The sequence below is a fragment of the Neolamprologus brichardi genome, chromosome 5 (genome assembly GCF_056152115.1).
Source record: "Neolamprologus brichardi isolate AB-2024 chromosome 5, ASM5615211v1, whole genome shotgun sequence".
Lineage (NCBI taxonomy): Eukaryota > Metazoa > Chordata > Actinopteri > Cichliformes > Cichlidae > Neolamprologus > Neolamprologus brichardi.
This window is the reverse complement of record NC_142108.1, coordinates 11,928,677-11,955,537: the sequence shown is the minus strand read 5'-3', so window position 1 is coordinate 11,955,537 and position 26,861 is coordinate 11,928,677. Positions and strand designations below refer to the sequence as shown.

The 26,861-nt window shown below is 40.0% G+C and overlaps 2 protein-coding genes across 2 annotated transcripts; both read right to left on the bottom strand.

Annotated features, from left to right (window-relative positions):
- Window positions 1–2,062: 2,062 nt before the first annotated feature.
- On the bottom strand, window positions 2,063–19,625 carry sort1a (sortilin 1a). The gene is made up of 20 exons (XM_006784416.3): window positions 19,293–19,625; window positions 13,578–13,640; window positions 13,425–13,498; window positions 13,222–13,324; window positions 12,695–12,856; window positions 12,474–12,547; window positions 11,455–11,504; window positions 10,835–10,962; window positions 9,718–9,862; window positions 9,473–9,628; window positions 9,266–9,378; window positions 9,007–9,109; window positions 8,754–8,922; window positions 8,468–8,652; window positions 8,190–8,379; window positions 6,783–6,899; window positions 5,557–5,665; window positions 4,420–4,532; window positions 4,189–4,315; window positions 2,063–4,091 (listed from the first exon to the last, which is right to left on the bottom strand). The coding sequence occupies exons 1-20, from the start codon at window positions 19,623–19,625 to the stop codon at window positions 4,077–4,079; spliced, it is 2,529 nt and encodes an 842-aa protein (XP_006784479.3). The 3' UTR covers window positions 2,063–4,076.
- Window positions 19,626–21,080: 1,455 nt separating this feature from the next.
- psma5 (proteasome 20S subunit alpha 5) lies at window positions 21,081–26,515 on the bottom strand. Its single transcript, XM_006784417.3, has 10 exons — window positions 26,448–26,515; window positions 26,084–26,134; window positions 25,624–25,690; window positions 25,394–25,520; window positions 24,713–24,780; window positions 24,520–24,627; window positions 24,361–24,419; window positions 24,160–24,262; window positions 21,623–21,709; window positions 21,081–21,471 (listed from the first exon to the last, which is right to left on the bottom strand). The coding sequence occupies exons 2-10, from the start codon at window positions 26,110–26,112 to the stop codon at window positions 21,394–21,396; spliced, it is 726 nt and encodes a 241-aa protein (XP_006784480.1). The 5' UTR covers window positions 26,113–26,134; window positions 26,448–26,515; the 3' UTR covers window positions 21,081–21,393.
- Window positions 26,516–26,861: the final 346 nt, after the last annotated feature.

Here is a 26,861-nt window from a genome sequence, read left to right as displayed (position 1 = left end):
TATAGCTAACTATTGAGGAGGTCATTTAGCCATTTAAATCAGCTGTGTTGGATCAAGGACACAAAACCTGCATGACACTGGCCCTTGAGGCCTGGAGTTCCCCCTCACCCCTGCCTTAGAAGAAGAAGGCTCTGTTGAGTGTATTGAAATCTGCAAAGACGACTGTTGGCAGCATCATCACTGCACTACACCAGCAGATGCTTGAAAGACGCTACTCACCCTGCACACATTTATTGCACTCCCCTTAGGAGGCTGTAGTGCAGGAGTGGTGAATCAAACAATTAGTTCAATACCAGGCCTCTCGAGAACTTCAAGGCATATCGAGCCATTTAGCTATTTAAATCAGCTGTGTTGGATCGAGGACACATCTAAAACCTGTAGGACACCAGCCCTTGAGGCCTGAAGTTGGACACCCTTGCTGTAGCCCATTCAGCCTGCACAGGTAGTCCAGCTCCATGGTGATGGCACATACATTTGTGGTCTTCTGGTAATGAACTATTCATTTGATTCAGGTGTGCTGACCCAGGGTGATATCTAAAACCTGCAGGACACCGGTCCTTGAGGCCTGGAGCTGGACAATCCTGGACTACAGGAATCACCCCGTGCTACAGGAATCACCCCGTGCTACAAGCAGTGACTAACAAGGAGTCAGCACCTGCAAAGCCATTCACTTCATGAGAATTGTCTTGTTGTTGCCTCTCCAGTGCTGTGTAGAGAGTGTGGTGAGTGTTTTCTGCTTCCTAACTGCACAGGCTCATAGCTCTGAAGTTAAAAGGACTTTGTGTTATGCTGTGAGGACTGAGCAATCCCTTAATTCTTTTTGAGCGCTGTCCTTCTTTCATAGGTAGCAGGCAGCTGGCACTCAACAAAAAGTACAGCTGAGTAAGTGTAGCTTTCAATTACCTACACATTATAAAATCCAGCATTTCTTCTTAATAAACTCCAGTGGAGATATTACCTTTCCTCCTATAGTTTTTATTTTAAATATCTGTCTGTGTGAGTAATGCTACATGTCATATCATGAAATTTGAAACTCAGTTTAGACCACTTTGCATAAAAACACCACTTTAACTGGTTTGTTTCTATATGGCGTTACCTATTCATAAAATATTAACTTTATGAATGAACCACTTATAAAACAGCACCTTATTTTAAGTGCTTTCAGTAACTTACAAGAACAGTTGATAGAGGTCGTTGATATGTCCCCTTCAATATTACAATATATTTTGTTGTATACTGAGCAGTAAAGTAAACTGATATAGATAACAGTAAAAACTAATCTCCTCAAAAAGGAAAAAAAACTGACTTTATGTTCCTTTTAGGGTGTATTTTGACACAAAAATACTATTAAAATAATTGCTGCTAAAGTACTGTAATTTTTTCTATGTACTTTGTGTTGTGTTGAAGAAAACTCCAGCACAAGAGCACAGATGTAAAAGAGAGTATTATTTCAGTCTATAAATGCAAACATTGTTATAAAAACATCTGCTTGACAGAATCTTGAATCCAGAGTTACTCATCCCAGCAAACAGACAGCGGAAAAAACGAGATGGAAAGAATGTCACCCATCTTGGCCCCTGATATTTTACAAAACACACAAGGACTAGAACACATGCAACATCACACATCTGTAGACGTAGTGCAATAATAAATCATTAAATACAGGAGACACCTGGGTTTGTTCTTACTGACAGTTAAGTAAATCAAGAAGGATCAAGCATTAAAAACCTGCTTTCATATCTGACAAAGTCCACCTAACGATCCTTGAGTTGTGCCTCAGTATTAGGCCAGCTTATTGCAATAGCTTATTTGCTGGGGTGGTATTGCATCTGCTGGAGAATACAAGCATTAGCCATAAGCCCTACATGTGTGTCAAATGTTATACTTCTTACACCGCAGATAATAAAAATGGCAGCCAGCCAACATACTAGCTAAAACACTTGATGTTACACAGACATGCGCACTGGGACACAGGTGTAGTTAATTTTATAAAGCAAGCGCTCTTTACGGTCACCAGGCACCATTAATCTTAATACACTGTTATTGTGAACAAAAAGTTTTGTGTTGCGCTGATATCAGATGATTATAGAAATGTTTGCACTTCTTTTTAAAACCACTATCGTTATTTATTTGCTGATTATGCCTGGCTGAAATGTCAGTGAAATACAAACAAACAAACAAGCAAACAAACAAACAAACAGCAATGTACTGGCGCATCCTGTTAAACAAAAATATCATAGAAGTTCAAGTAAAGGGTTTGGATGAGCATAAGTTTTTATAATGCTGGGCTAATGTTTGAAAAATAACCATTAAAAGTGCTTTGGCAATAATTCAAGTCTTTCATTTTCACCACACTCGCAGGAGAGTGAAAAATAATGACTGTGTTGGGCTGGGTTTCACTAAGCACTAAAAATGAAGGATTAAAATCGTTTACTCTTGTTTACTACAGTTTATATACGTAATAGATTGTTTAAATTGTGTAAGAGGTGCTCTATTGGATTGTAATCTAGTGTCTGTGGAGGCCATTTGAGTACAGTGGACTCTTTCTTGTGTTCAAGAAACCAGTTTGGGAAGATTTGAGCTTTGTAACGTGATGTTATCGAGCTGGAAGCAGCCATGGGAAGAATGCACTGTGGTGTGGTCAACAAGTGTGCCAAGAAAAATATCCACCACACCATTACACCACCACCATCCCAAACTGATGATAAAAGGCAGGATGGATCCATGGTTTCCCGTTGTTTCTGACCCTATCAGATTGTCACAACAGAAACTGAGACTCATCAGTCCAGGCAACGGCAGATTGTTGATGCCTGGTCTGCAACAATCTGCTGTTGTCTAATACCCGTGAGCCTATGCACATATACCCTCCACTTCCTGTTCTTAGCTGACAGCAGTCTGGTCTTCTGCTGCTGTAGCCCATCTGCTGTGTGGTGGGTGGTACATTCAGAGATGCTCTTCCGCATACCTTGGTTGTAACGAATGGTTATTTGAGTTACTGTTGGAATCCTGTCAGCTCAAAGCTCCTCTGACATCAACAAGAAATCTCCACCCAGAAAACTTACTAACTGCATATTTTCTCTTTTTCAGACCATTCTCTGTGAAGGGATGGTTGTGCAGGAAAATCCCAGTAGCACAGCAGCTTCTGATTTTTAATATCCATTATTTGCACACTGAACTAGGAGAACATGTTTTGAAAGCAAGAACTACATTAACTTTGGCACATTATCTGGTACCTAACAAAAGATGAAAGGTTCTCTTAAAAAAAGCCAATTCCAATCACCAATTTGAGTCTTACAATTTCTAGTGCATTAAGCGATTCTGGCCAGTTTTTACCTTCAAAGATCCAGACAGTATGGTTGAAAGAAAAAGACTATTAAAAATAGGTACCACTGTTCACAGGAGTTAGTATCAAATACAAAACCCCAATTTCTCAAACCCTGTGACAAAATGAGGAACAAAAAAATGATGTTATTGCTTCATTTTAGCGATTAGCGATACAGATAAAGTGGCCCACCATGAACACAAGGACTGGATCCTAAAGTTTTAAATGTACAGAGTACAAAAACTACTTAACTGACAGCAGATGAAAACTCTGAGCTAAAATACTGATTATTTTCTGTGTCCTGTTTCTCCCATGTTTCCCAGCTCTTAATAAAACATTCTGTGCACCCACATGTCCAAGCTGTAGCAGCTGCATGGTGCTTGTGCAGTGCAACGCGGTCTCTTCTCAGGTCATCATGAAAGGAAACATACAGAGCACAATGGAGCACATTTTCACACTCAAAGGTCTTTACAGAATTTTCTGTGACAGAGAGAACAAAAGCTCTCCGGGGATCCCAGAGGCTTTCTTCTGTCCCCTACCAAAATCACCAGTGCGCCTATTTGCTGGGAGTCTCAGCCGGTACAAGGAAGCAATATAGGAAGTCGCCCCGCTGCTGCTGAGTCCTCCGGCCTCCAGGGGATAGCGAGAAGTGAGAAGCAGATGTTAATCAGCATGTGGGAGCAACAGGAATGCCCAGGCATCATGAAAGACTGCTTTAGATTTAGTCTGAAGAGCCTTTGAGTGGAAAGAAATCTTATTCTAAAAGGTCCTATGTGGAGACACAAACAGTATAACAGTGTTTATAGATAATCACAGCGTTTTAGGTAAAACTAATGAATATAAGGGGCCCTTTACACAACATCTACCTGATCCGAGTCCTCATTGTACTGTGCTTTTCCTGTCTCCATGTAGTGGGGGTCCACATCATCCACTCCTTCTATTTTGTTAGCTTCAGCATGTTCCCTCATAACAGAGTAACGGTGCACGAGGAACCTGATGAGGACAAAAGTCCATATTATGAAGAAACCAAAGAGATGTGAGTGCATCATTTATTACTGCGGCTGCAAAGGGTGAAAAAAGAAAAGAAAGTAACCCACCGTCCTCCACAGACATATTTCTTAACCAGCCAAACACCTGCGACAGCGCTTGTCAGGAGGATCGCTATGACGACCATGACTATGAGAGCAGTATTCGTTGAACTGTTTTCAATCTGTTCAAGAGACGGGAAAAGTTTAAATATGCAACGCAGTGCACTAGGTTCCTCGGCCTACAGTTTATACATTATTTGGGCTTCCGAAGTGTCTTTTCATGCATTTTAATTTGCAATTTATGCATTAAATATACCTAAATGAAATTTTAAAAAGTAAACAAAAACAAACAAAAAAGAAAAAACTGTAACTTTTTAGTAAGGAAAAGGTAACGGATCAAAACAAAAAAGGAAAATACACACATCCGTTTTATAGATTCAAAACATTCACAAAGCATGAAACTCAATTAGATCTGTGTAGAACAATGATGAGCAATAATGCTCCTTAAACTCATTCAAAAAGCAAACACAAATGATTTTGCCCACTGCACCGCCTCATTTTCTGTTACACTGGCTTGACGACATCTTGATTTGGAAATGACACCAACACTGGAGTCTGAAATCACTGAGTAAGTCATTTTACAATGCCATCATGCTGCACTGTTTGCAAAAATGATTCTGTGATACCACAAGACTTAACTTTTTCCCCCCTGTGCTGTTTTTCCCCTTCTTTCCTTTTCAGTTAGTTAACAAGCCTGCAGTTTAATGCCATTCATTCGATAAGAGTCACCAAAAGAAAGCATGAAAAAGTGACTTGTAGGTCAAACTGGGAGAGGAATCACTTTAGAATGCTTGCATGTACTAATAAAAGATTAAACAGACTTTTGGGGGAAGTGGCTGTTACGTCTCATCAAAAAATGTTCTGCTCTTCATCAGTCTGTATCTCCATTTACCTCTAAACTCTAAATATATGTGTTTCAATAGTGAAGAGAAACATCAATTTACACTTTCTGTTAACAGATGTTAAAATTTTCACATTTTTACTACATTTGATCAAAAGCTCGACTCAAGCTGCTACGTGATTAGCCATTTCACACCTCCAGTGCTGACCATGCTGAAGATCAGACCCTTCCTTAACTTTCATTTTGTCCCAATAAGTCTATATACTAACCTGCACAGCCTGTATTTCAGAATAAGCAGAACTCACTAGGGAATGAGGAAGAAGAGCGTTGCTGGTGCACATCCTCCTCAAGTCCGTCTCCTTCCTAACTGGTTGGAAACCTCCCTCGCACTGGCTGCTGGGAATCTTCCGGTAGCTTGAAAAGGAGGGAGAAATATATGTAAGGCAAGACAAAATTCAAAGAAAAGGACATCAGTTACAGCAGAAAAACTCAAAATATTATTCCTGACAACAGTGGAGGGAGATTAACAAGCACAAAAAAAGTGGGAAAAAGAATGGCCATTTAGAAAATCCTGTCTTGAAGCATGGACACCAACAGTTCCTGAAGTGTCTCTTTGTAAATGTACCTGCTTTTGCACACGAACTTTGTTACAATTCTGGAAGAACAAGGTCTGAATTTTTTCCCCAGCTGTCCTTTCTGACACATTAATAAAAAAACTTCAAGTTGCAAATGACACCTAGTGACGATATCTGAACACAGAAATGAAGAAAATTGCGTTTTCATTCAGTTTTCATGCTGCTTTAAGATATTAGATAGATAGATTGTCCTGTCTAAAAAACACAACTAATAACTCAGAAAATAATTTAGTTAAATATGTGTTTTCAACAACTGCAATCATCAAATTTTTAGAATATTTTCTGCTTCTCCATCTAAGTTTGCAGGCCCAATGACCCACTTTCATGCCATTTTTCTAGCAGACTGAAATCAGAGACAGTTGGCTATTCTAAAAACTGATGTTTTATGATGTTTTTATTACAACAAGTGTGTTGTACAGCTCTCTCCATGCCCTTTCATCTGATATATTACTTGATATGGTTTCCTGACATTTTTCTCACCAGTTAAGCTTTGACTTTTATTTTAATTTTAAATGTTAAATTATTTAAATTAAATAAGCTCAAGCTCTTATTTCTATCTAGGATCACAAAAAACATGATATCTTGAAAAGTGGATGCTAGACTGCTCACAGAAAGACAAACAAGCAGAACCAAGGGAGTATATAATCGAGAGTCTGTGCTTCTGCCCCCAAAAAATGATCTGATTGCCTTGGACATTGCATTTCACACATGCCAGGTGAGTCCAAGAAGAGTTCAGGGGTGTTGTGGATGTGTAAAAATGGTTTGTGCATCTCAGGCACAGGGATAGTATGTGTAATATGCAAAATGTGTATTATAATTATAATGCATAATGTATCTTGGTTAGTAAGAGGTTTTGTTTTTTGGGGGGTTTTGGTAAAAATGTCAAATGTCCTCACCCACTGGTCTGCAGCTGTTCAGTTGTCCCATTTAAACAGAACTCCAAAGGACGGTCCTTCAACTCTTCCTGCTCCACACACTCTGAGCTGTTCTCTGGTCGGTAATACCCAAAATCACTGCAACACAAAGCTGTGTCATTTCTACACTAATACACTGTTGAATGCAAAAAGCCGAAGATTCATTGAACTGTCAAATATGCAAATAAGATAAGATAGATCAAATTTAGACTATATGGACAAAAATATTGGGTCACACTTGTTTATCACTGTATTCCAGTATTTTATTCAGTCCCACTGGTGTAGAAAATCACACACCTAGCCATGCAGTCTGCCTTTACACATTTGTGGAAGAGTGATCTCACTGTATTTGAGAGTGGTACTGTAATAGTCAGTTCATAAAATTTCTTCCCTTCTAGACATTCCACGATCACATGTAAGTGATATTATTGCAAAGTGGAAGCAATTGGGAACCACAGCCAGTCACAGGTACAGTTACAGACTGGATGTTAAGGTGTAAAAATCACCAGTGTTCTACTGACTAAATAACTGCACAGGTCCAAACCTCTTCTGTCGTTAACATCAGCACAAAAGCTGTGCGCTGGGAGCTTCATGGCAGCTGATCAGCAGCTACATGCAAGCTTTACATCCCCAGGAGCAATCCAAAGCATTGGATGGAGCATGTTGTCACTGGACTCTGGATCAGTAGAAACATGTTCAGTGAAGGTAAATCTAAACGCTTCAGCTTACCAAGATATTTTTGAAAATTCTCTCCTTACAGCTTTGTGGGAACAGTTATGGAAAACCCCCTTCTTTCCAGGATGACTGCGCGCCTGTGCACAAAGCAAGGTCCATAAAGACATGGCTGGATGAGTTTGGTGTGGAAGAATTTGACTGGTCCAGACAGAGCCCTGACCTCAAACCCATTGAACACCACCTTTGGGTTGAACTAGAAAAGAGATTAAAAGCCAGGTCCTCTTTACCAACATCTGAGCTTATAAATGCCATTCTGGATGAATGAGCAAAAATTCCCACACACATTCCAAAAATGCTGTAGAAAGCCTTCCCAGAAGAGTGGAAGCTGTTATAGCTATAGTCCAACTTCATATTAATGCCTTTGGAATTAGAAATGGATGTCATAAAGGTTCCTGTGGGTTTGATGTGTACGTGTTCCAATACTTTTGTCCACATAGTGTATTTTGAACTAGTAGAGAGACGGAATAGCAGAATAAATAATATGTTGAAAGAAAAAGTCATGCATAAAGAGCATTTCTACAAATATAATGTATACCCCACAATCTTCTTATGTAAAAATCAAAACCCAGTTTCAAGAATACCATAATAAAGTCACAAGTTCATCTATTACACCAATCACTTGCACAAAAGGAGATGAAGTGAACAAGGAGATACCAGTGATAATCATCCAGTGTACATGGACAGGGGGACAGCCTCTTGGTGACTGCATAGTCCCTCCCGTTCCAGCAAACAGAGCCTTTCCTCAGGCGTAAGAAGGTCTCTTTATAGCCCAGCAAACAGCCATCATTAGAACCAGTGGTGTCTGAAGAGTGAGCCAGCCACTGCACGTAGTCTCCTTCTGTGCCTGCAAAAGCAAACACACACATTATCATAGTGAAAACACACTTGCTGTAATGCTGCACAAACATCGCCATCCTCTGTGCCTTACTCACAGTCTCTGGTGAGGAGCTTCCTGAAGTCTATAGTGATCACCACCCATTTACTGAAGTCCTTCCTGTAGCCCCACAGGCTGACATTCATGGAGCGAGAGCCAGGCTCACTGTCCATGCCACTGAAGTGAAGTGGGTCATTGGTGAAGTTATATGTATGCCAGCACTGTCCTTCATCTGTGGAAAACCTGACGGGTGGTTAAAAAAAACATTAGCTGCAAAAGTGACACACACAAACACTTACATATATGTCACAAAATGCTAGACAGTGTTTAACAGTTGTTCGCACTTTATCTGGCTGACAGGTAAGTTAGTGTGCTCCACAGCCACCAGCAGGCCTCCTGAGTCCAGTATAGCATAATGATGGGGTCCCTTGAGGGCCAACATCCATGAGTAGCCCCCATCATCAGACACATAAACATCAGGGAAGAGAACTGACTCTGCATCTTCAACACTGCCTGGAGAAAACGGAGGGAGACTATCAAGAAACATTCAGTAAAACTGATTGCACTGAAAGAATTTGGTGGCTTTGTGTGTCTTACCGTGGGCCAGAATGAGGCCCACTGCACTGGGCTGTGAGAGAGGAAGCATGGGGACGTTCATCTTCATGGTGGTGCTGTAGGAGGCGTGGATGTGTAGCCTGCACTGTAAAGACATGGTGATGAAAACAATGTTTACACACTGGCTCGTACTGAGAAATTAAATCTGTTTGAAAGAGTTTATTTTGGGGCGTTACAAGAGGTCACATGCGACCACATCCTAATAAAAATATACTCCAATACTTGTGTCTGTGTGTCTCACTCTGTTAGGTCTGTTGGTAGAGGTGTCAGTGTTACAGTGGCTGTTCTCTGGTCTGCGCAGCCTCTGCCACTTTGCTCCTTGGTCATAGGTGATTACAGTCTCCACTGTGCCATCTGCAAAACAAACATGACGGATTCAAAATTCACTTAAATTCCTAGCAGAAGATAATTTTCACATTTACTACATTTAACTAGTGTGTTAACTGACCGTCTGCGAGCACACTGGTCATGTAGACGCCCCTGAGTGAATGGATGACAGTGAAGTCAGTGTCACTTCCTGTGGTTGTGTAGAGGTGGCGCTCCAGAGACTTGGAGAACACAGTTCCTCTGTCATCTGACACATAGATGGTTCCAACACCAGAGTCTGCTCCGCACAGAACACACGTCTGGATTATACACTTGGATATGTTAACTGATAGCAGAAGAGAAATCATCATCAGCACCAGTTCTTACCACCGGGGTCATCCACGTGCATGAAGATCACGTCCTGATTGGCTGCCAGGATGGAGTAAAACTGCTCGTGGGTGACTGTAGGAAGCTGAGCCATGTTCCACGTCTCGCCACCATCTACTGAGACGTGGATCATACGCTCTGTACTCTGTCACACACACATGCACAGACACAGTTACTGCACAGAAGGTGTATTTATGCTACTTTTAGTGGGAATCATTACACCAAAATCCAGGCACCTGTATGACACTGTTGGTTATACAGTATATGCTCATCGCCTACACCCCGTATTATTAAAGACACCCAGTCTGTCTCTTTTATTTGCCTTTACACCAGATATTAAAACATTCAATTCTACATGCCTCATGAAATATGTGAGTTCAAGGAGTGTGAGTAAATTCCTCTGCATGCATGGCTTATACTGTATTCCCAGTCAAGGAAAGCATTGTTGGTAATACATTTATAAAACTGTGCTTTTATCTTGAAAGCTACACCAAGAGGAAGATGTAGATGGCCTTTCAACTTTGTGTGAGCAGATCATCATCTTATGAATGTGGGCCAGGCCAACTCCAGATACAGTCACACCAAACAAACTGCATTCCAGTCACAATGCAAGCATTTACACTGCAAGCATGCGATTTTGAGTAGAGACAAGCTATAAATAATATTTATAAGACAACTAATAATAATATATAGCAAGTAAAATCAAATATTTTAATATCCATGCAGGAAAAAGATCATCATCATAAAATTAAAGAGCAGATGACTCTTTGCCAGACAGATGTATTGTATAACAAATAGTTATTGCATGAGGTATGAAAGATTTCCTGTATCTGTGTTTAGTTACCCAGATAGGATATCCAGATACAAACTGAACATTAATGCCAGATGTCACAAACTATTTGAACGCCTTAAGTGAGAAGATGTATTTTTGTTTTGCAAACTGAGTAAAGAAAGCATAGAAAGAAGAAGAAGAAAATGGGTGTACAAATAAACAACTACACCCAATGCCACTAAATACACAGACTGCAAAAATGTAATGTCTGTTCACAAAACAAACACACTCTGCTCTTAAAGAATAAAGGTACAAAGGCGCGTGCAGACACACACACAGACGTACCGTGCCAGTCATGATGGAAGCGAAAACAAATCTTCCTCCAAGTACAAATGAGTAAACTCTCGTTGCAATGGTGTGGAAACTTTTACCGTAGTCGAATGTCTTTCGTAGATGTAACATGCCTTTGTCATCTGACAGAAAAAAAAGGTGAAGTTAGTGGAAGTATTATTGAACGTGTTAATATACCACTTTACCCACATAAAGTGGGGATACATATCTCTGCTGCTTTAATAAGTCTGTTAAAGGAATGGATTGAGTTGCACATAGATTTAATTTCTTGATTGGAAATAAATCATGAAATAAATACTGAAAATCAGCAGCAGAGTTAAGACAAAATACTGTTTAATTCTGTTTACGGCTGTTTAATGCACTCTCTAGTCAGCTCAGCCACGGGCCAAGGCGCGCGAGAAACTTTTAATACTGTGTGGATCTATTCGTGTGTAAGAATCCATTTGGTTTAGACTGCCAAGTTGAAAGTAACTCATGACTGTCAACAACAAGGCACAACTTTTAAGGAATGATAAACCTGGGTCCGCGTTCGGATACGACACATTCAGGTGGTTCATAAAAGGAGTGCATGTCTGAAAGGGCTTCTGTGGAGGGATGGTGTTATCTTCACTTACTGCATGATCCGTTGTTGTTTGTGGTAAAGTAGATGCTATTCTTTGGACCCCTGTGTGTGAGAAAAACAAACCATAATTGGGTAGAATCAGACGGTGGAGGGAAAGATCTAATTGCGCTAACATTGTTTAACATCTGTAAATCAAATGTAGATCCACTTTTGGAATTTGTATAAATTGCAGATTATGGCTATGGTTTTAAAGTGCTGGTGTGAGCAAGGCAGACATCAACCCTGGTTACCTTGGTTACCCCCCCCCCCCCCCCCCCCCACACACACACACACACACACACACACAGACACCCCCCACAAGTTCTGTCGGGTTTTGTTCGCTGCCAAACAAGATGAAGGTTTTCACACTGCACAGATTCTGGTTCAAGGACTGCGGGCTGAATAAGAATGCCACTGCTGACTCATGATTCAGTCTGACAGCAACCTCAGCTCCCTGGCTCTGCAGTCAATTTGGGTTGAGGCCTAAATGACAGCTGTGGTCGCACAGAGCTATCACAATGTTCCCACAATGCAGCGCTAACAACCACAGGCTGACACCGCAACCTCATGTGAACTCTGGTGTTCAAATAAAACCAGAGTCAGGACGGGGGATACAGACTGTGGTGAGGAAAGCAGCTGGAAAAACAACAATGGACAAAGAACACACACACTCCTATTTTTACCAAAAGCAAAGACGTACATGTTGACTGTTTGTAAACCCACACGGACAAATGTGCCTGTCAGTGATGGAAACTTGTGTTTTATGAGAAACATTTATTTTATGTGTAAACACCAGTGGCCTTTAACCTGGGCCCGAAATTTACTCCTGGCTCAGAAACAGAGAGCAGGAATCCTGTCTAAAGGAAGCACGCACTGCTTTATGTTTATATGTCACTTTCATTAAAGTTGAGGGAAAGTCTCTAAGAAAAAAAAAAGGCCAAAGGTAAGGTTCACACCCCTCACCTGTCCTGATTGTCTCCCCTGTCCTTAATTATACTTTAACATCAATCTGATGGGGAGGTCAGTTCTTACCATCTGACCAAACACACACTGTCGTGGATCTTCCTCCAGGTGGCACCAAAGTCCTCAGACAACCACAGGTCCATCTTAAAAGAAAAAAGCTTTGTCAGTAAAAAGGGAGTACATGTTTATTTTTAGTATTTACCCATTCCTAATTGAGAAATTAGGAAATCGTTCACTTCAGGAGAAGAGAGGTTTTCTTTTATTGAAACTCCAAATCCCTGACTATATACCATGATACTGAGTGTCAGAAGTTTGTTGCAGTCCCCGGGGTTGTACAGGATCTGAATGAGGGGCTCAAATGGCAGGTCGGTGGAAACAAAGGTCAGTCCAAAGTCCTGCGAGCGAAACAGCCGAAAACCCCCGACGTCGGACACATCACCGCTCAGGATCACCTGAAGCCAAACAAAAGAGCCAGAGTTAAATCAATCGGCCACGTAGCTGATGAGAGAGAAAACACATTTAAATCAAACCAAAACACTGAACATTATTCAGGTGGGGATTCATTGCTTTTCTTAATTTTATGTCAGTGGATTATCAGATCAAATAAACATTTTGGAGATGCCACCTGTGAATCAGAGGATTACAACTGACATTTATTTACTGTTTTCTTTAGATGTAAACAACAGAAGAACTGAGGAAATTGTGCCGTTTTACTGAAAACACAAGTAGATGAGAAATGATCCACAACTGCAGAAACCTTTGAGGATATTTCATCGTATTGCACTGCATGTACTGACTCTTTTAAAGAATCACTCACCTTCCCTGAGTGGTCTGGACTGATAGCGATGCCAAACTCTGTCTGGATGAAGGTGTGGTTAATCAGATGAGTCACGTCTTTGAACGTCTTCCCATAGTCTTCACTGACACACAGACAAGGTTGCAGTTAGACCCTCAGACCACTGTAATTAGTAAAAGTTTATAAAAGCCACTAAACCAAACCAGCAGCGAGGCACTTCTCACCTCCTGTAGAGGTTAGACTGACCGAAGCGGATCATGAACAAAGGCACCTGAAAGGTTGTCAACACCAGCAGCACCTGGGGTGAGAGATGAATGGAGTTACACAGAAATCAAGCATCATCTTGGAGTTATATATTGTCATACACATGAACTCACCCCTGATCCATCGCCCACCCAGGCTAAAGACAGTGAACCCAATGTCTGCACCTTGAACGTGAACTGAAAGGGAGGGAAAAAAAGAGGACATTTTAGTGAAAATACAGAAAACACTGCCGTTTACTAAAAACTAGACACATGAACGGAGAGCACAGCTTGAATTTTCCATACTGTCCAAAGCAGCTCGGTCATTTAGATGCACTCTGCCTGTGTGACCTACATTCCTGTGTAAATCACAAAGACCAAGCCAGAGAACAACACACTTTGCTAATGTCTCGAACGCAGCAAGAACACTCTCTCAAACACATGACAGACATTAAGGCTGAATGTAGCCAATTTTTCCAGTGTTTACCTTAACAGTCACTTACTAATACATTCCTCAAGCCCCAAAAGACTCAAAGTTCAAAATAAAAGGAACAGGTGTGACATAATATTAGAGGCACGGAGGGAGCAGAACTACTATTTCCCAACTCTGACAGAAAAACAACATTCCTCTTCATTCATCCCGACTGAAGCTCAAGTGTTTGGTCTCTAGCCACAGCCCACAATGTTTGGAGTCTGAGGGAGCAGGTTACTCCCCTCCTCTCTTTAGCTGGAGGGACAAAGATGTTTTCAAGGTGAGTACAGCCCAAAAGCGTCTGTGTCCATAAAGCCACAGAAGATGGTCACGTCTGCCGTATGCCTCCTGCATCCGTCTGTTCCTATTTTGATCGTATAACTATTTTACAACTTCAACCCCGTTTGCAATCCTCTTTTCATCCTATTGGTCAGTTTTTTTTTTAAAAAAAGTCATATGTGCTGTCCTCCTCAAAACTCACTCTCTAGCTTGAACATACAGGTTAAATGTCAAGACTTTAAAGATATTTACAAGATATAAGAAAGCAAAACTATTAGCATATGCTCCACTAGACATGTTTTAATGAGACTACACAGCTACAAGTATTAGCATTCTAAGTATATCTTTAGTTTTTTTAATCACCTTAACACAATTTATGATACTATTAGATAATGTCAATAAGGATTAAATAAGCAGATATGAATATAAATATGTACATATAGAGTACACACACATACTTAAATTTTCCCAGACAACCAAGGCAAACTTTTCAGAGGACTCTATGAAAAGTACTCCTCCCACTTCCCAGTCTTCGTTATAGTGTTGCTTCAGTTTATTGAGGTTTGAACTGAAGCACAGCTCTCTTAAGGACTTTGACTGGACCATTGCAACACCTTGATTCTTTTCTTTTTCAGCCATTTGGTTGTACATTCGCCCCTGTGCCTTGGATAATTGTCCTGTTGCATGACCCAGTTTTGGCCAAGCTGTTGGACAGATGGCCTCATGTTTCACTCTAGAATACTCTGGTATAAAGAGTAGCTCATGGATCATAACATGGAGAGTCTAAATTTACATGGAAGTCCACTCCTGTGAAGACTGACTGGTTGCTTTAATACACACTTGCATGCTCCAGACCAATAAGCTGCAAAAATTTGTGTTTTTATCGAGGTGTTCACACTTGCTGATGATCATCTAATCAAGGGTATTGGATTAGCAGCACCTGGCTACTGCTACTTACCCTCTTAATTCCTGTGGAAGCAGTAAGGTTGGACTTATCACTGCACTGAGTCATGTAAAAACTACTGGAGAGGCTACAGGAGCTTATAGCAAAGTAATGCTTTGAGATAAATGCTTGTGTGAACATGCTAAAAATACCAGCAATGCCACTAATAACAAGCAGAGTTTTCAAACCAATGCAAATACAAGTAGAGCTGAGGCTGATGGGAATGTCATTTGCTGTGCTGGTATCTTGCTCAAAATCAACATAATCGTAGAAACTGAAATGCGGGATGACTACCAATGCTAAAATCAACAAAGTTAATATAATTCATCCTGAGGAGGACATAAATGACTGTACAATCACAGCAGAGCCATATCATAAAATGTAAAATATTATGATAATTTCAAACTAAACAATATGAAATTTAAGTCATGTCTTGTCCTAATACTAAGTCTTTGCAAATGTTTCTGCCAGTTGCTATCACACCTGTGTTAAATTTAAACCAGTGGGACACTTTCCACATCGGTTTCTCTGAAACTCTATATGGACTAAAGCTGACTTGCCCAGCTGCAGGACACACACCTAAACGATCAAACATTGCATTTATATCATAGGTTGTCTTTTTTTGTTTTTTTACCTAGTATTTAACCAGGAAGTGAAAACTCCTCAGATTTATAATCTTCTCTATAAGATTATCATGGGCCAAGATAGACATCTAAATGTAGGAATGTAAATTAACATCATGTATGTAAAAATGAAGATAAGCCTGACCCAGTTGGACATGGCCTCACATACCAGACATGACCTCATGCTGTGTCTCATGTTGGATTTAAGGGTCCAGAGCTGCTCTGTAAAGGCTTCTCTAACCTCCCGAATCTGGCATTTAGTTCAGTCATAAACAACAAAACTTCTGGAGTGTGCATCGCAAATAGACACATACAAACATCTATACAAGCAGACTCAATAACACACAGTCTGTGGGTGGGAGCACAGTAAAGTCCTCTCACAGAAAAGGCAACACAATGAGCTCCTTATTCTCTCTGCTTCAGCAATGTTTACACGCATAAAACTTCAGAAACAGGTCAAATGCTGAGGCTCTGATCTCACACATGAAGCAGCAATGCAAGCCTCTGCTGTTCGACTACGATTTGAGTTCCAAGCTGTTTGCTAGATTCTTATTCTCCAGGAATACTAGAAAAGAAGAGAAAAAAAATTAATGCTAATTAATTTTTAACTAATACATTTACAAAGTGATTTAAAAAAAATCATGATTATTGCCCAGTTTAAGTCTGAGCGAAATTTTAATCTCTCAAATAATTAGCTGCTTGGGCGAGAACAGCACAGCAAAATCTTTTTGTTTGGTCTTTTTCATGTTTTTCTCTCCAGGCTAGCAGCATGGCTCGTCAGATGGCAATGCCAATCTGTCATCTGTTGGCTCCAACACTAAATGTTAGCATGCTAAAAAAAAAATGGAAGACCTATCATATCATATTTGATACATGAGTTTTTGAGACTTCTGCATCACCAGTGTTTGTTTTCCTCACCAAAAAACCTAAACTGCAGAATTAAAACAAAATAAAAATAAAATAAAAAATGCTGGATGTGGCAAATAAAATGCAAACTGAAGTTCATATAGTCAAATTAATGGGGGTTTTTTTCTGTCAAAAGGTTCAAAGAGTCTTTTTTTTTTCTTTCAAAAGAAATTACAATTTTCTGGCAATTATTTCATCATTTGGGCTTTAAATGGATACGGCAGCCTGATCTATGAAATAGATAGCAGTGGACTAGACTGTTAGATCTTCTGGTAATTTATGTATCCATAATAAACTGAATAATGAAAAACTAATCAACTGCCAGCTAAACCTTCACATTTTTGCTGGTAAAAACAAAGGAAGTAAAAACTACAAGATATTGACATATCTGTCTTTAAATAAGGGCTTACTGTATATAGTATATACATAAAGTAGCATCAGTTTCATTGTTACATTAACAACGTAGTTCACTGAATAACTGATTAATGTGAAGACACAGCTGGACTCTGCCACATGTGCTGCAGGCTGTGCAGAGAGGATGGTAAACACGGGAATCAAGCATCTTTGCCTGCACCACCCTCTGTAAGGAAAGTTTTCATATCAATACATATCTGTTATGTTAAATACATATTCAGCATGTTTGATTGATGCTATTAGATGCAGCAGGCTAATTTTTCCACTGAAGTAGTGCGAGTTGATCATGGGTTCTACCAGTGCCTCCTTCATTTATACTTTGTCGTTCTTGTATGTTCCCTGTGTATCAACAAGGCCAGATTTCTTTCTGACACACACCATGTGGTACACCAGCTCTGCTGCTTTCCGTGGTGCTCCAGCAGCTGGCTGCACCCCAGCTACCCTGAGGACAGAGCACTTTTTTCCTGTTTGTTTTGTTCTTTTTGGCCTGAGGGAACGGGAGACAGGATCGAGTCTGAAGAAGGGGGGGGGGGGGGGGGGGGGAGAGAGAGAGAAAAGAAAAACAAAACAAGCTAGTTTGTTAACCTGAGTCAGCTAAATGAACCTCGCACAAATGGGGAAAATACGTTAAGGCTTGGGCTGCCTGACAGAACACATCCTGTGTAGTCTACCAGGTCTACAAAAACCACAAAAAGGAGCACAGAGAGAAGGAGGTCAGCTGTGTCTGATCTGATAATTTACACAGCCATCTGGAAAATAAGGAGCGCATAATACGGATCTAAATCCTTTTTCCGCTCCTGATCTAGCATGCAGGTCTGATAACTCAGACATCAGCCCACAGTGGAGATCAGATGAAGTTTAGCAGAAGAACGTGGGGAATGTTTGTCAGGGAGAAAGGCCCAGAGGAGAAGGGAGGAGTCTTCTCTCTGAAAACACGCTGAATTATTTTCACGGTCGATAGAAGACCAGGTGTTTCATTCAGTGAAATGATGTAACGCCACCTTCACACACACCAAAGTGGTGTTTCCATGATTTCAGAGGACAATACACTGGTTTACAACCTACCCCTAACTTTAAAACATGTGGCTGACATTATGGATGTGTTTTTGTCCCCATAAGGAAGATAAGTCCCCGCAATGTATAAAGAGATTCAAGACCCCACAGCATTAGTAATACATGCACAACTAAGACACACACACACAACATGAAAATGATCCTGTGGAGCTTTGTTGTAACTTCTTATGAGTTTGTTTTTATTGTGCTTCTGGTTGGACGCTCAGTTGTTGTTTGTCTGAGAATAAAAAAAGAAAAAAACTGTACTTCATGCCTACCACCATTCCACTATCTCATGGCGATCCCAAAGAGGTAGTAAAGGTATGTTATCAGCAGGCTCTTCCAAGATCCCCCCCAGACACGAGGAACACAGTCAAACGTGTATGACTGTGTGCTGTTACATTCTCCATTCACCCAGCACCATTAGTCCATCAGAGCATGAAAACACAGAGTCAGCAAGCACCACACATGTGGAGTGCTGACCTACATTAATCCAGATCAATTAAAAAAAGGTTGCAACAGAAAGAACTAGAAAAATAGGAGAATTGGCTGGAACTGGCAGATTACTTAACTAAACCACTTTCACCTTCTCCACGTTTTCTTTGTTTGTTTATTGACTAGTTACAAATAAATATTATACAAAATATCAAATATTTTGATATTCAGTAAGTCTTTGGAATCTTTTTAGGACTGATTTGTAACTTTCCTCTGTCCCATGTGCCAGTAAAAAGTGCATCTTAAAGTTTTATACAGGTGCTCAAAGCAAACAAACTGGAGATCCCTGTAAAAACATTTATAAATTAAATAATAATTGATTAAACAATATCAGATTAACCAATAACAGAAAAAAATAATGGTCCTCTATTTTTATTTGTTTTTCTATTAAATAAATCTTTGACATAATCGTATATGAGCATTTGAGTTAGTTAAACGTATCGAGTTAATTTTATTTGATTGAATGACTATCAAAATGTCTTTCCATCGGTTGATCGAGTAATCTACAAACCCCTTCAGTAAGTAGAAGCAGTTTAATATGCAGGATTCACATCTTTCCTTGTGTGCATCTGTTAGGAAAATGTTTGGAAATGTTACGAGCAACTCCATCATGTGAGGAATAAGCTCACGTGTAATCCTGTCACTGTGGGTGTGAAGTCACTTACAGTGCTGGTGTCGTTCAGCAGGGCTGACTCTACTCCGGGCAAAGCTGTACATGTCTGTTCATTCAGTCCTGCGCTGCGCTTCGGCAGCTCCTTCCTCTCTGGAATAAGTCGCTCCTCATCACCACCCAACTCCCCCTGCAGCCTCCTCAAATGTGAAAACGTTCCCCCTTCGTACTGATGTTTGCCCAGCGCAGACGAAAACAGCCCGAGCGCCAAAATGCAAGATGCGGAGATCATTATGAAACCAGCGGTGTCCAACTCGAGACTCCTGCGAGAAACTTCACTGTCCCACCACCAGTTGGCCGCACATGCCCCCCTCATCACCCAAAGCATCTTCCACAGCGGCCCATCCACCGCGGCGCCGGATTGGTCGGGACCAGAATAACCTGTGATATCATTGGACGGCGTCGATCTTTCTCGACTGAGTGTCACACCTTTTCTGGGGTTGAACTGCCCCCTGGTGGAAGGACCGCGCAAAACTTACTAGCGCTTTTGAGTGTTGTTGAATTATTTTCTCTGAATTTGTTTGGGATTCCAAGAAGCAAATAGAAAAGTAGAACAAATAATCTACAGCACGGCTTCCTTCTCTCTCCCTCTCTCTCTCTTTTTTTTGCACAGCAGCGGTAGTTTCACTTTTTATTGTGAAACAGCTAGTGAAGGTTCTTACATACAGATCCCTGAAAATAAAATTGATGTTTTTTAATACAAAAAATATACTTTAAATTTGTTTGGTTTCTTTTTTGTATTAGTTAGAAGTTAGTAATTTTGCATCAACAGTTGAGGAATTACAGCCATTTTTATACTTAGACCCTGTTTCTGAGGTTTAAAATTAATTAGCCAAACTAAGATAATTACAATATACAAGGATTGTTTTCAATGTTTTGAATGAAATCTTTTGCAGTCAGTGACTGTGTAAAGTCTTGAAACCATGGACATCACCAAATGTATCTTCCTGGTCGAGATGCTCTGCAGGCTTTTACATCAGCCACCTTTCTTTTGCATTATTCTTCGATTCAGTTGTGAAGCACCGTCCGATCACTTTTTCAACATTTGGTGGAGTATAAGCAGAGTGTATAGGCCTGTATACTTGAGAATTCATCCTGCTGCTTCCATCAGCAGCCACACATACCCAAGCCATAATACTGCCTCCACCATGTTTGGCAGATAATGTAGTATGCTTCAAATAATGACCCGTTTCTCTCCTCCATACTTTTCTCTTTCCATTATTCTGGTAAAGTCATCTGTCCAAAGACTTTTTTCCAGAACTGTGCAGGCTCTTTCTAGAAAAGTCTTCTCCAGCCTTCCTGTTTTTATAATCAGCATTTTGCATCTTGTTGTAAACTCTTTCTCCAATCATAAAGACATGATTGCAGATCTTGACAGTGATGCGCCTGTCCTTGACTCATAAAGTTATTTTTCTTAAACAATGGAAATAATTCTATAATTGTCCACTTTAGCTGTCTCCTGTGGTCATTTAAGACATTACATCTGCATTACTTCTCATCAAATAAGGGAGCAGGCCTAACCTGGTCATGAAAGCACTTGTCAATTGTTTAGTTAATTCTGAGCCTCTGAAAATGGGAGACTGTGTATATAAACAGGCCTTTTTGACAAAGGATGACGCCTTCAATTTAGTTTTTGCTAACATGTGTATGGTATCATGAGCACAAAACTAAACCAGTTACGCTGCGTTTGCAATACGGTTTACTAATACTAATTAGATATTATTGAAATACCATAGTTGAAAGACAAGAAAAACAAAAACTGCAAAGGGTCGGCAACTTTCTGAATACAACAGTTTAATTGTACTGATTCGTAACAAAAATACCCCTCCCACTCCTCCCCCACATTTTTCCCCCTTGCCACTCAGTTATAAGTCCCGGTCAGACTCCTGTACAGACACTACAGATACTGAGAGACGTAAAGAAAAATTATTGGATCGTATATAGAAACTGCTTCTGCACTGCAATTTTGAATGCAGCAAATAATGAGAATGTACGGATAGAAAGTTGTGGCTGCTTTGTGACATTCGGCCCAGGTGCGCTTTCACACCCTCTTCCCTCGTGCCCAGAACTGAAACCGAGACCAAGTCTTTCCTGCTCTAGATGTCCTTGATTACCTCCTCCAGCTCCTCTTTGGAATACATGTGGAAGGTCTTACCAGGCTCTACTGTTGCCAGCTGTAGAGGAAACAGATTAAGAAAGTATGTGTGAAAAACAACCATTTAGACACCAGCAGGTCTTTGCAACTTAAGTCCAAATAACACAGCTGATTTGGTTGCAAATGGACAGATACAACCTTCTGGCATCAAGTATCAGAGTGGGACAAACCTCAATGTTGGTGGCATTGAGCTTCTCCTCCATCACCTGCTTCAGAATGGTGAGAGATGACTTGATGGCTTCTTTTAATGTCATGGACTGTCAGATTTCCAGAGACAGGGAAAGACAAAAAAACAAAACTATTCAAATCTGCAAATTTGCGTATCCATAGTTTTGACAACATACACCCGTCCATCATGGAGAAATTCTGCCTATATTCTAGGGCTGCCACAAACTATTATTTTGATAGTCGACTAGTCATTTGAAAATGATTTGCCGGGAGTCCGGTGTTCTCACGGGCTCTAGTGAGCCTTGCCCCCGGCTAGCTATCAAGCTGGTGGGTAACAGACGTCTCCGAAAACGTCGGAGCGCTTTTGAAAATATGTGGTGTCTTGATAAACTGAGCAGATATTTGAAGTTTATACAGCTACATTCTCGCCTGAAAATATGTTAAACGTTTATTTTGTGACCCAGAAAGAATAATAAGAGTAATATTAAAACTAACTAGCTGCCGCCATAGACTACGTGCACGTTAGCATATGCTACTTCCAGTGCGGAAACTCCTGTGGGGAGCTTTGTTTCCGGTGTCCTATTCACGCCTTGTTTACAGTCCAAAACAAGTTAAGCAAATGAATGAATCAAGCGGCGATTTACATTTCTATAGATGTCTTGGGCATTTACCCAATATATCTGTAAATGATGTTCATCGACTTGTCGATATTTTTTCCCCCGCACCTCAGAGCAAAAGAGAAAAGGCATTCAAATGTTATATTTCTCAGTATCTGTAAATAGCTGTCCCTCGTTTATCGCAGGTGTTATGTTCTAAAAATAACCAGCAATAGGTGAAATCAAGTAGACAATTTTATTTTTTGACGGTGCAAAACGTTTCGTGGACATCGTGGACATCCAGTACTGCACTTCGGAGTCACACTGCTAGCGATCAATGCAGCGATTCTGTACTGTACAGGAGAGACGTCACAGAGGAGATCGTCTGCAGCGATCAGGACGCAGGACACAATGTGATGTAAAAAAAAAAAAAAAAAAGCATGCAAACTTGCACTAAAAAATCCGCGAAACAGCGAGGTGAAAGGTGAACTGCGTTATAGCGAGGGACCCCTGTCATTTTTAAGGTAAGTCACAAAATAACCTTCGTAAATACTAATGTATAGAAACCCTTACCAGCAATCATTCATTTTTTGTGTGGCTTTTTTTCACGGTTTGTTAACATGCTGTGTAAGTGTGTACTTGACTAGCTGATATCAACATAACGGGGAAACATCTGGCTTGACTATTCTTCACCTGTAGTTTGAATGCTGAACATTTGCCTGTTTAAATCATAAGACCAGTCACTATACAGAGATGTGCTTCTGAATGTGGACGATGTGTCTTCTGATTCTGTAATGCAGTTCTGCTTGTGTTGAGTGATGTAAACAATTGATCGATCTAAACTCTTTAAACGTCAAAATTGATCATTAGATTTTTTATGACACAACAGTGGTGAGTGTTCCCACCTTCTGCTCTTTGTAACTTAACGCGATCTTTCCGTTTTCGAGTTTTGGACATGATTTTGGAGTATATCTTTGCAGTAGCGATTGACCACAAAGTAAAGCTACCGGAAATGTACAACCCCACATCCGGTCTCAAACCAGGAAGTTAGCATTTTCTTGTGCACAGAGTCTATTGTTGGAAACTGTTGGAAACTGATAGTCGACGTAATCGTGGCAGCCCTACTATATTCAAAATGCTAAATGATCTGAGTCAAACCTTCCCTGTAACTCTTTAAGGCGTTGGACATATTTTAAATTGTCCCTTGCCAGCTAAGCCATATATTAAATTATAAATGCCTGTGAGTGTAGTATACAAAAGTAGAACACACAAAATGTATGTTCTCGCCATTTATGACCATTTAATACCAGACATAAATGTCTAAAATATGTCTGTCAACATTTTTCAATATTTCTCTGTGCTGACTGATTTATTTCATGTTCCTTAAACGTCGCTTAACCAAAACCTAAATTAGTCAGCGCAGCGATCATTCATCCCAGCCACAAGTTTATGGTTATTCCACAAACCAGGAACTGCATCACTGTTTAGTGGATGAGCACAGACAGACAGATGTGGCATCTCCAGAAATTTTGTTTTAAATGTTTCAGCTGAAGCTTTGGGAAGCTCAGACAGGTTTTTTTTCTACATTTCTTGGGTGCTGTGGCCAAAGCAGCTTAAGAGTGTGCTTTTTTTTACTTTTTTTTTTAAGAACTTCTGGTTTCCCATCTTGGACAAATGTCCAAGAAAACTATTTGTATGTTTGTGGCAACAGAGTGATGGAAGTTGAGACACTGATATTGAAATATCCTCATCAGCTGTAACTTGTCTTGTACCAGCTAAGTGGACTCAATCTGACCACTGAAGCAGGCTGTGTTCCAGCATGACATGGGAGTGTGAGGAAAGCACAGGAGTACCTTACTTAACTGGATAACATGAGTGAATTACACAGCATGTAATGCAGGCATATGGTTGGTACAATGCTATGGTATCATGGTTGTTATTACCTTGTGGTAGACCTCTTGCAGAGAGCTCTGTGCTCCCTCAGATGCAGAACCGATGGCCCGAGCATCACACTGCACAAAAGTTCCTGATGGGTCCATGTGATACCTGTATTACACACACACACACAAAACGATACATGTGTTTAAGCAAAGCAAGCAAATATCCCTTAAATTTTAAAATAATAAACAATTATCTTGACATACAGCTGAGGTCCTTTTTCATCAACTCCCCCAAACAGAAGCGCTACACCAAAAGGTCGACTCTGTTTAAAACAAAGCAAAGACACAAATAAAAGTTAAACATCAAACTTTTTTAGGTCTGCATCTCAAAATAAAAGCACAAACACTGGCTGAGTGACTCACCATGGCACCAGGGTCTGCATCTTCCTCACCAAACTGCAGCGCCAGGTTGGACACAGCCTGAGTCACACTCTCCACTGTCATCGTCTCATTGTAAGTGAACCAGTGGTTCTGAAACAGAGCACATACAGGTTAACCGCAGATAAACACAGCACTCTAAATATGCCTTATACAGCGCTGTGCTCTGAAATCATACCTGTGTTTCCACTCTTGCTTTGTCGATAAGAGTTTTGGCATCAGCTATCAAGCCGCTCATGGCACAGCCTAAGACGTGAAAAGAAAGAAAACTAAAAACCTGCATTTATCTTTCACAAGCTGTGGCCTAAAGCAAGACTCTTCACCATCAATGTGAGACAAACGAGAACAAATTTTCTGCTTTACAGTCTTGCAAAGGGACCAATTAATAAAGAGATGACGCTTTCAAAAATAATTTCATTAACAGCTTTAATTTGGTCTATATTGTCACACAAACTATATCAGCCAAAAAACTAAATCTAATAATATTTAGTTTAAGCAATGCTTGCTTGGTTGTTTCAATCTATTGATCTAGACAGTTTCAGTTGCTTTTGTCCACGTTTCTCTTTTTGTAAGGGAATAAAGGTTTTTTGAAAATTGAAGTGTACATTCAATTAATAATAATATTTTCTGGGCTAAAAAGAAAATAATAAATATTTTTGCTTTTCTTTTTCTTTAACAATATTGCACTGGATTTCTGTGTAAAAAACAAAAACAATAACATGCATTTCAAGTCCAATTTTAATCAAAGAATCAATTAACTGGTTTAGCTGACTGGATATCTTATCTCATTACAAAAAACAGCCAGTAATATTATGTCAACAAAAGCCTTAATCCTTTGTCATGGTCCATTTCCACTTACCAATGTGACTATCAATCTCCACGATCTTCTCAATGCTGTTGGGCTCCATCAGGGGAGAGGTGATCCTCTTCTCCACAGCCAGACATACCCCTTCTGATGTCTGGATACCGATGGCTGTGGAGCCCAACTAGAAGAGCAAAGCCAGGCCAAAGAAAATAGATGAGCTTGAATATAATCACTTTGTTTAATAACCGTGCAGAAATGGTTAAAGATTCCTGTGAAGTACTCACTTTTATTGCCTCTATGGCATATTCAACCTGGAACAATCTTCCCTCAGGAGAAAATGTGTTCACACCTCTGGAAAACAGAAATTAATGTTTAGAAATTTTAACAACGATTAATATATTAAAGATAGTTGTAAACGTTATTTTTCACTATTATTATTTGCACGTCTATTCCCTCATAACAGTACAGTAAATAAACACTCAGCTTGAAAAAGAAGGCATACCGAAAGTGAAAGCAAACCAACTTTTTTCTAACATTGATTATTAGCTGCTAGCTGATACAAGCTGTAGAGACACCGTCACAATAAGGGTTTAACGAAATCAGTATTTTCTGTATTTTCTTTCGGCGTTTAACCGGGTTTTCTTTCTCGGGTAGACAATAAAACACCCGTGTGCTCTCGTTCGTTTGTTCATTTCCCTCTGTTAAGCGCTCAATAAATGACAAAGCAGTTTGTGCTGCACCTACCTGTCATATTCCGATCTGGTCAAAAACATCTTATAACGTTAAACGCAGGATCTAGAAAAAGATAGATGCGTTATTTGTGTAAGATTTCTGTACAGTACCAACAAGTTAAAGCAAATATTGAGAGCTGATTCTAGTTTTTGGTTTCAAGTTTGCTGTGACACCGGGTTATCTGCTAGCTGCAGTTAGCGGTGATACCGAGCAGGCGTGCTAGCTAACAGCGCAACCAATTACACAATTAACTGCATATTAGACACAAATATACATCAAACATCAAAATTCCATCAGTTTAACAATGTCCGGGGAAATATATGTGTACAATTTCCCAGTATTATTCAAAATAACTTCACTTGCTCGGCTCGTTTACCTTCAGCCAAAAACCCTTCAATGAGTTCGCTTGTTTCAGAGGAAGCGTTTGGTGTGTTACATCCAAACGCGCCGGTTGTTAGCAATTTCCTAACCAACGTTCCGCGTCTCCAAGTCAAAATATATTTCATTAAATTAACTTTATTTATGTACTCTGAATTTAAAAGCTTTTGATTTTGTGGTTGTTATTATTTGTTTTTACTTGTAAAATTCAAAACAAGAAAGCACATTATAATACTGGTATTTGTGAAAAATGAGGGAAAATAAAGCTGGGTAATGTTGCCTGAAAACACGATTTTCCTACAATCATAATTTTTCTTTTTGTCTGAAGACAAATTGTTAATGAAATTTACTGAAGACAAATAATTGTTCCAACTCGTGCAAGTCAGAATAACAAGAATACAACTTAACAAAA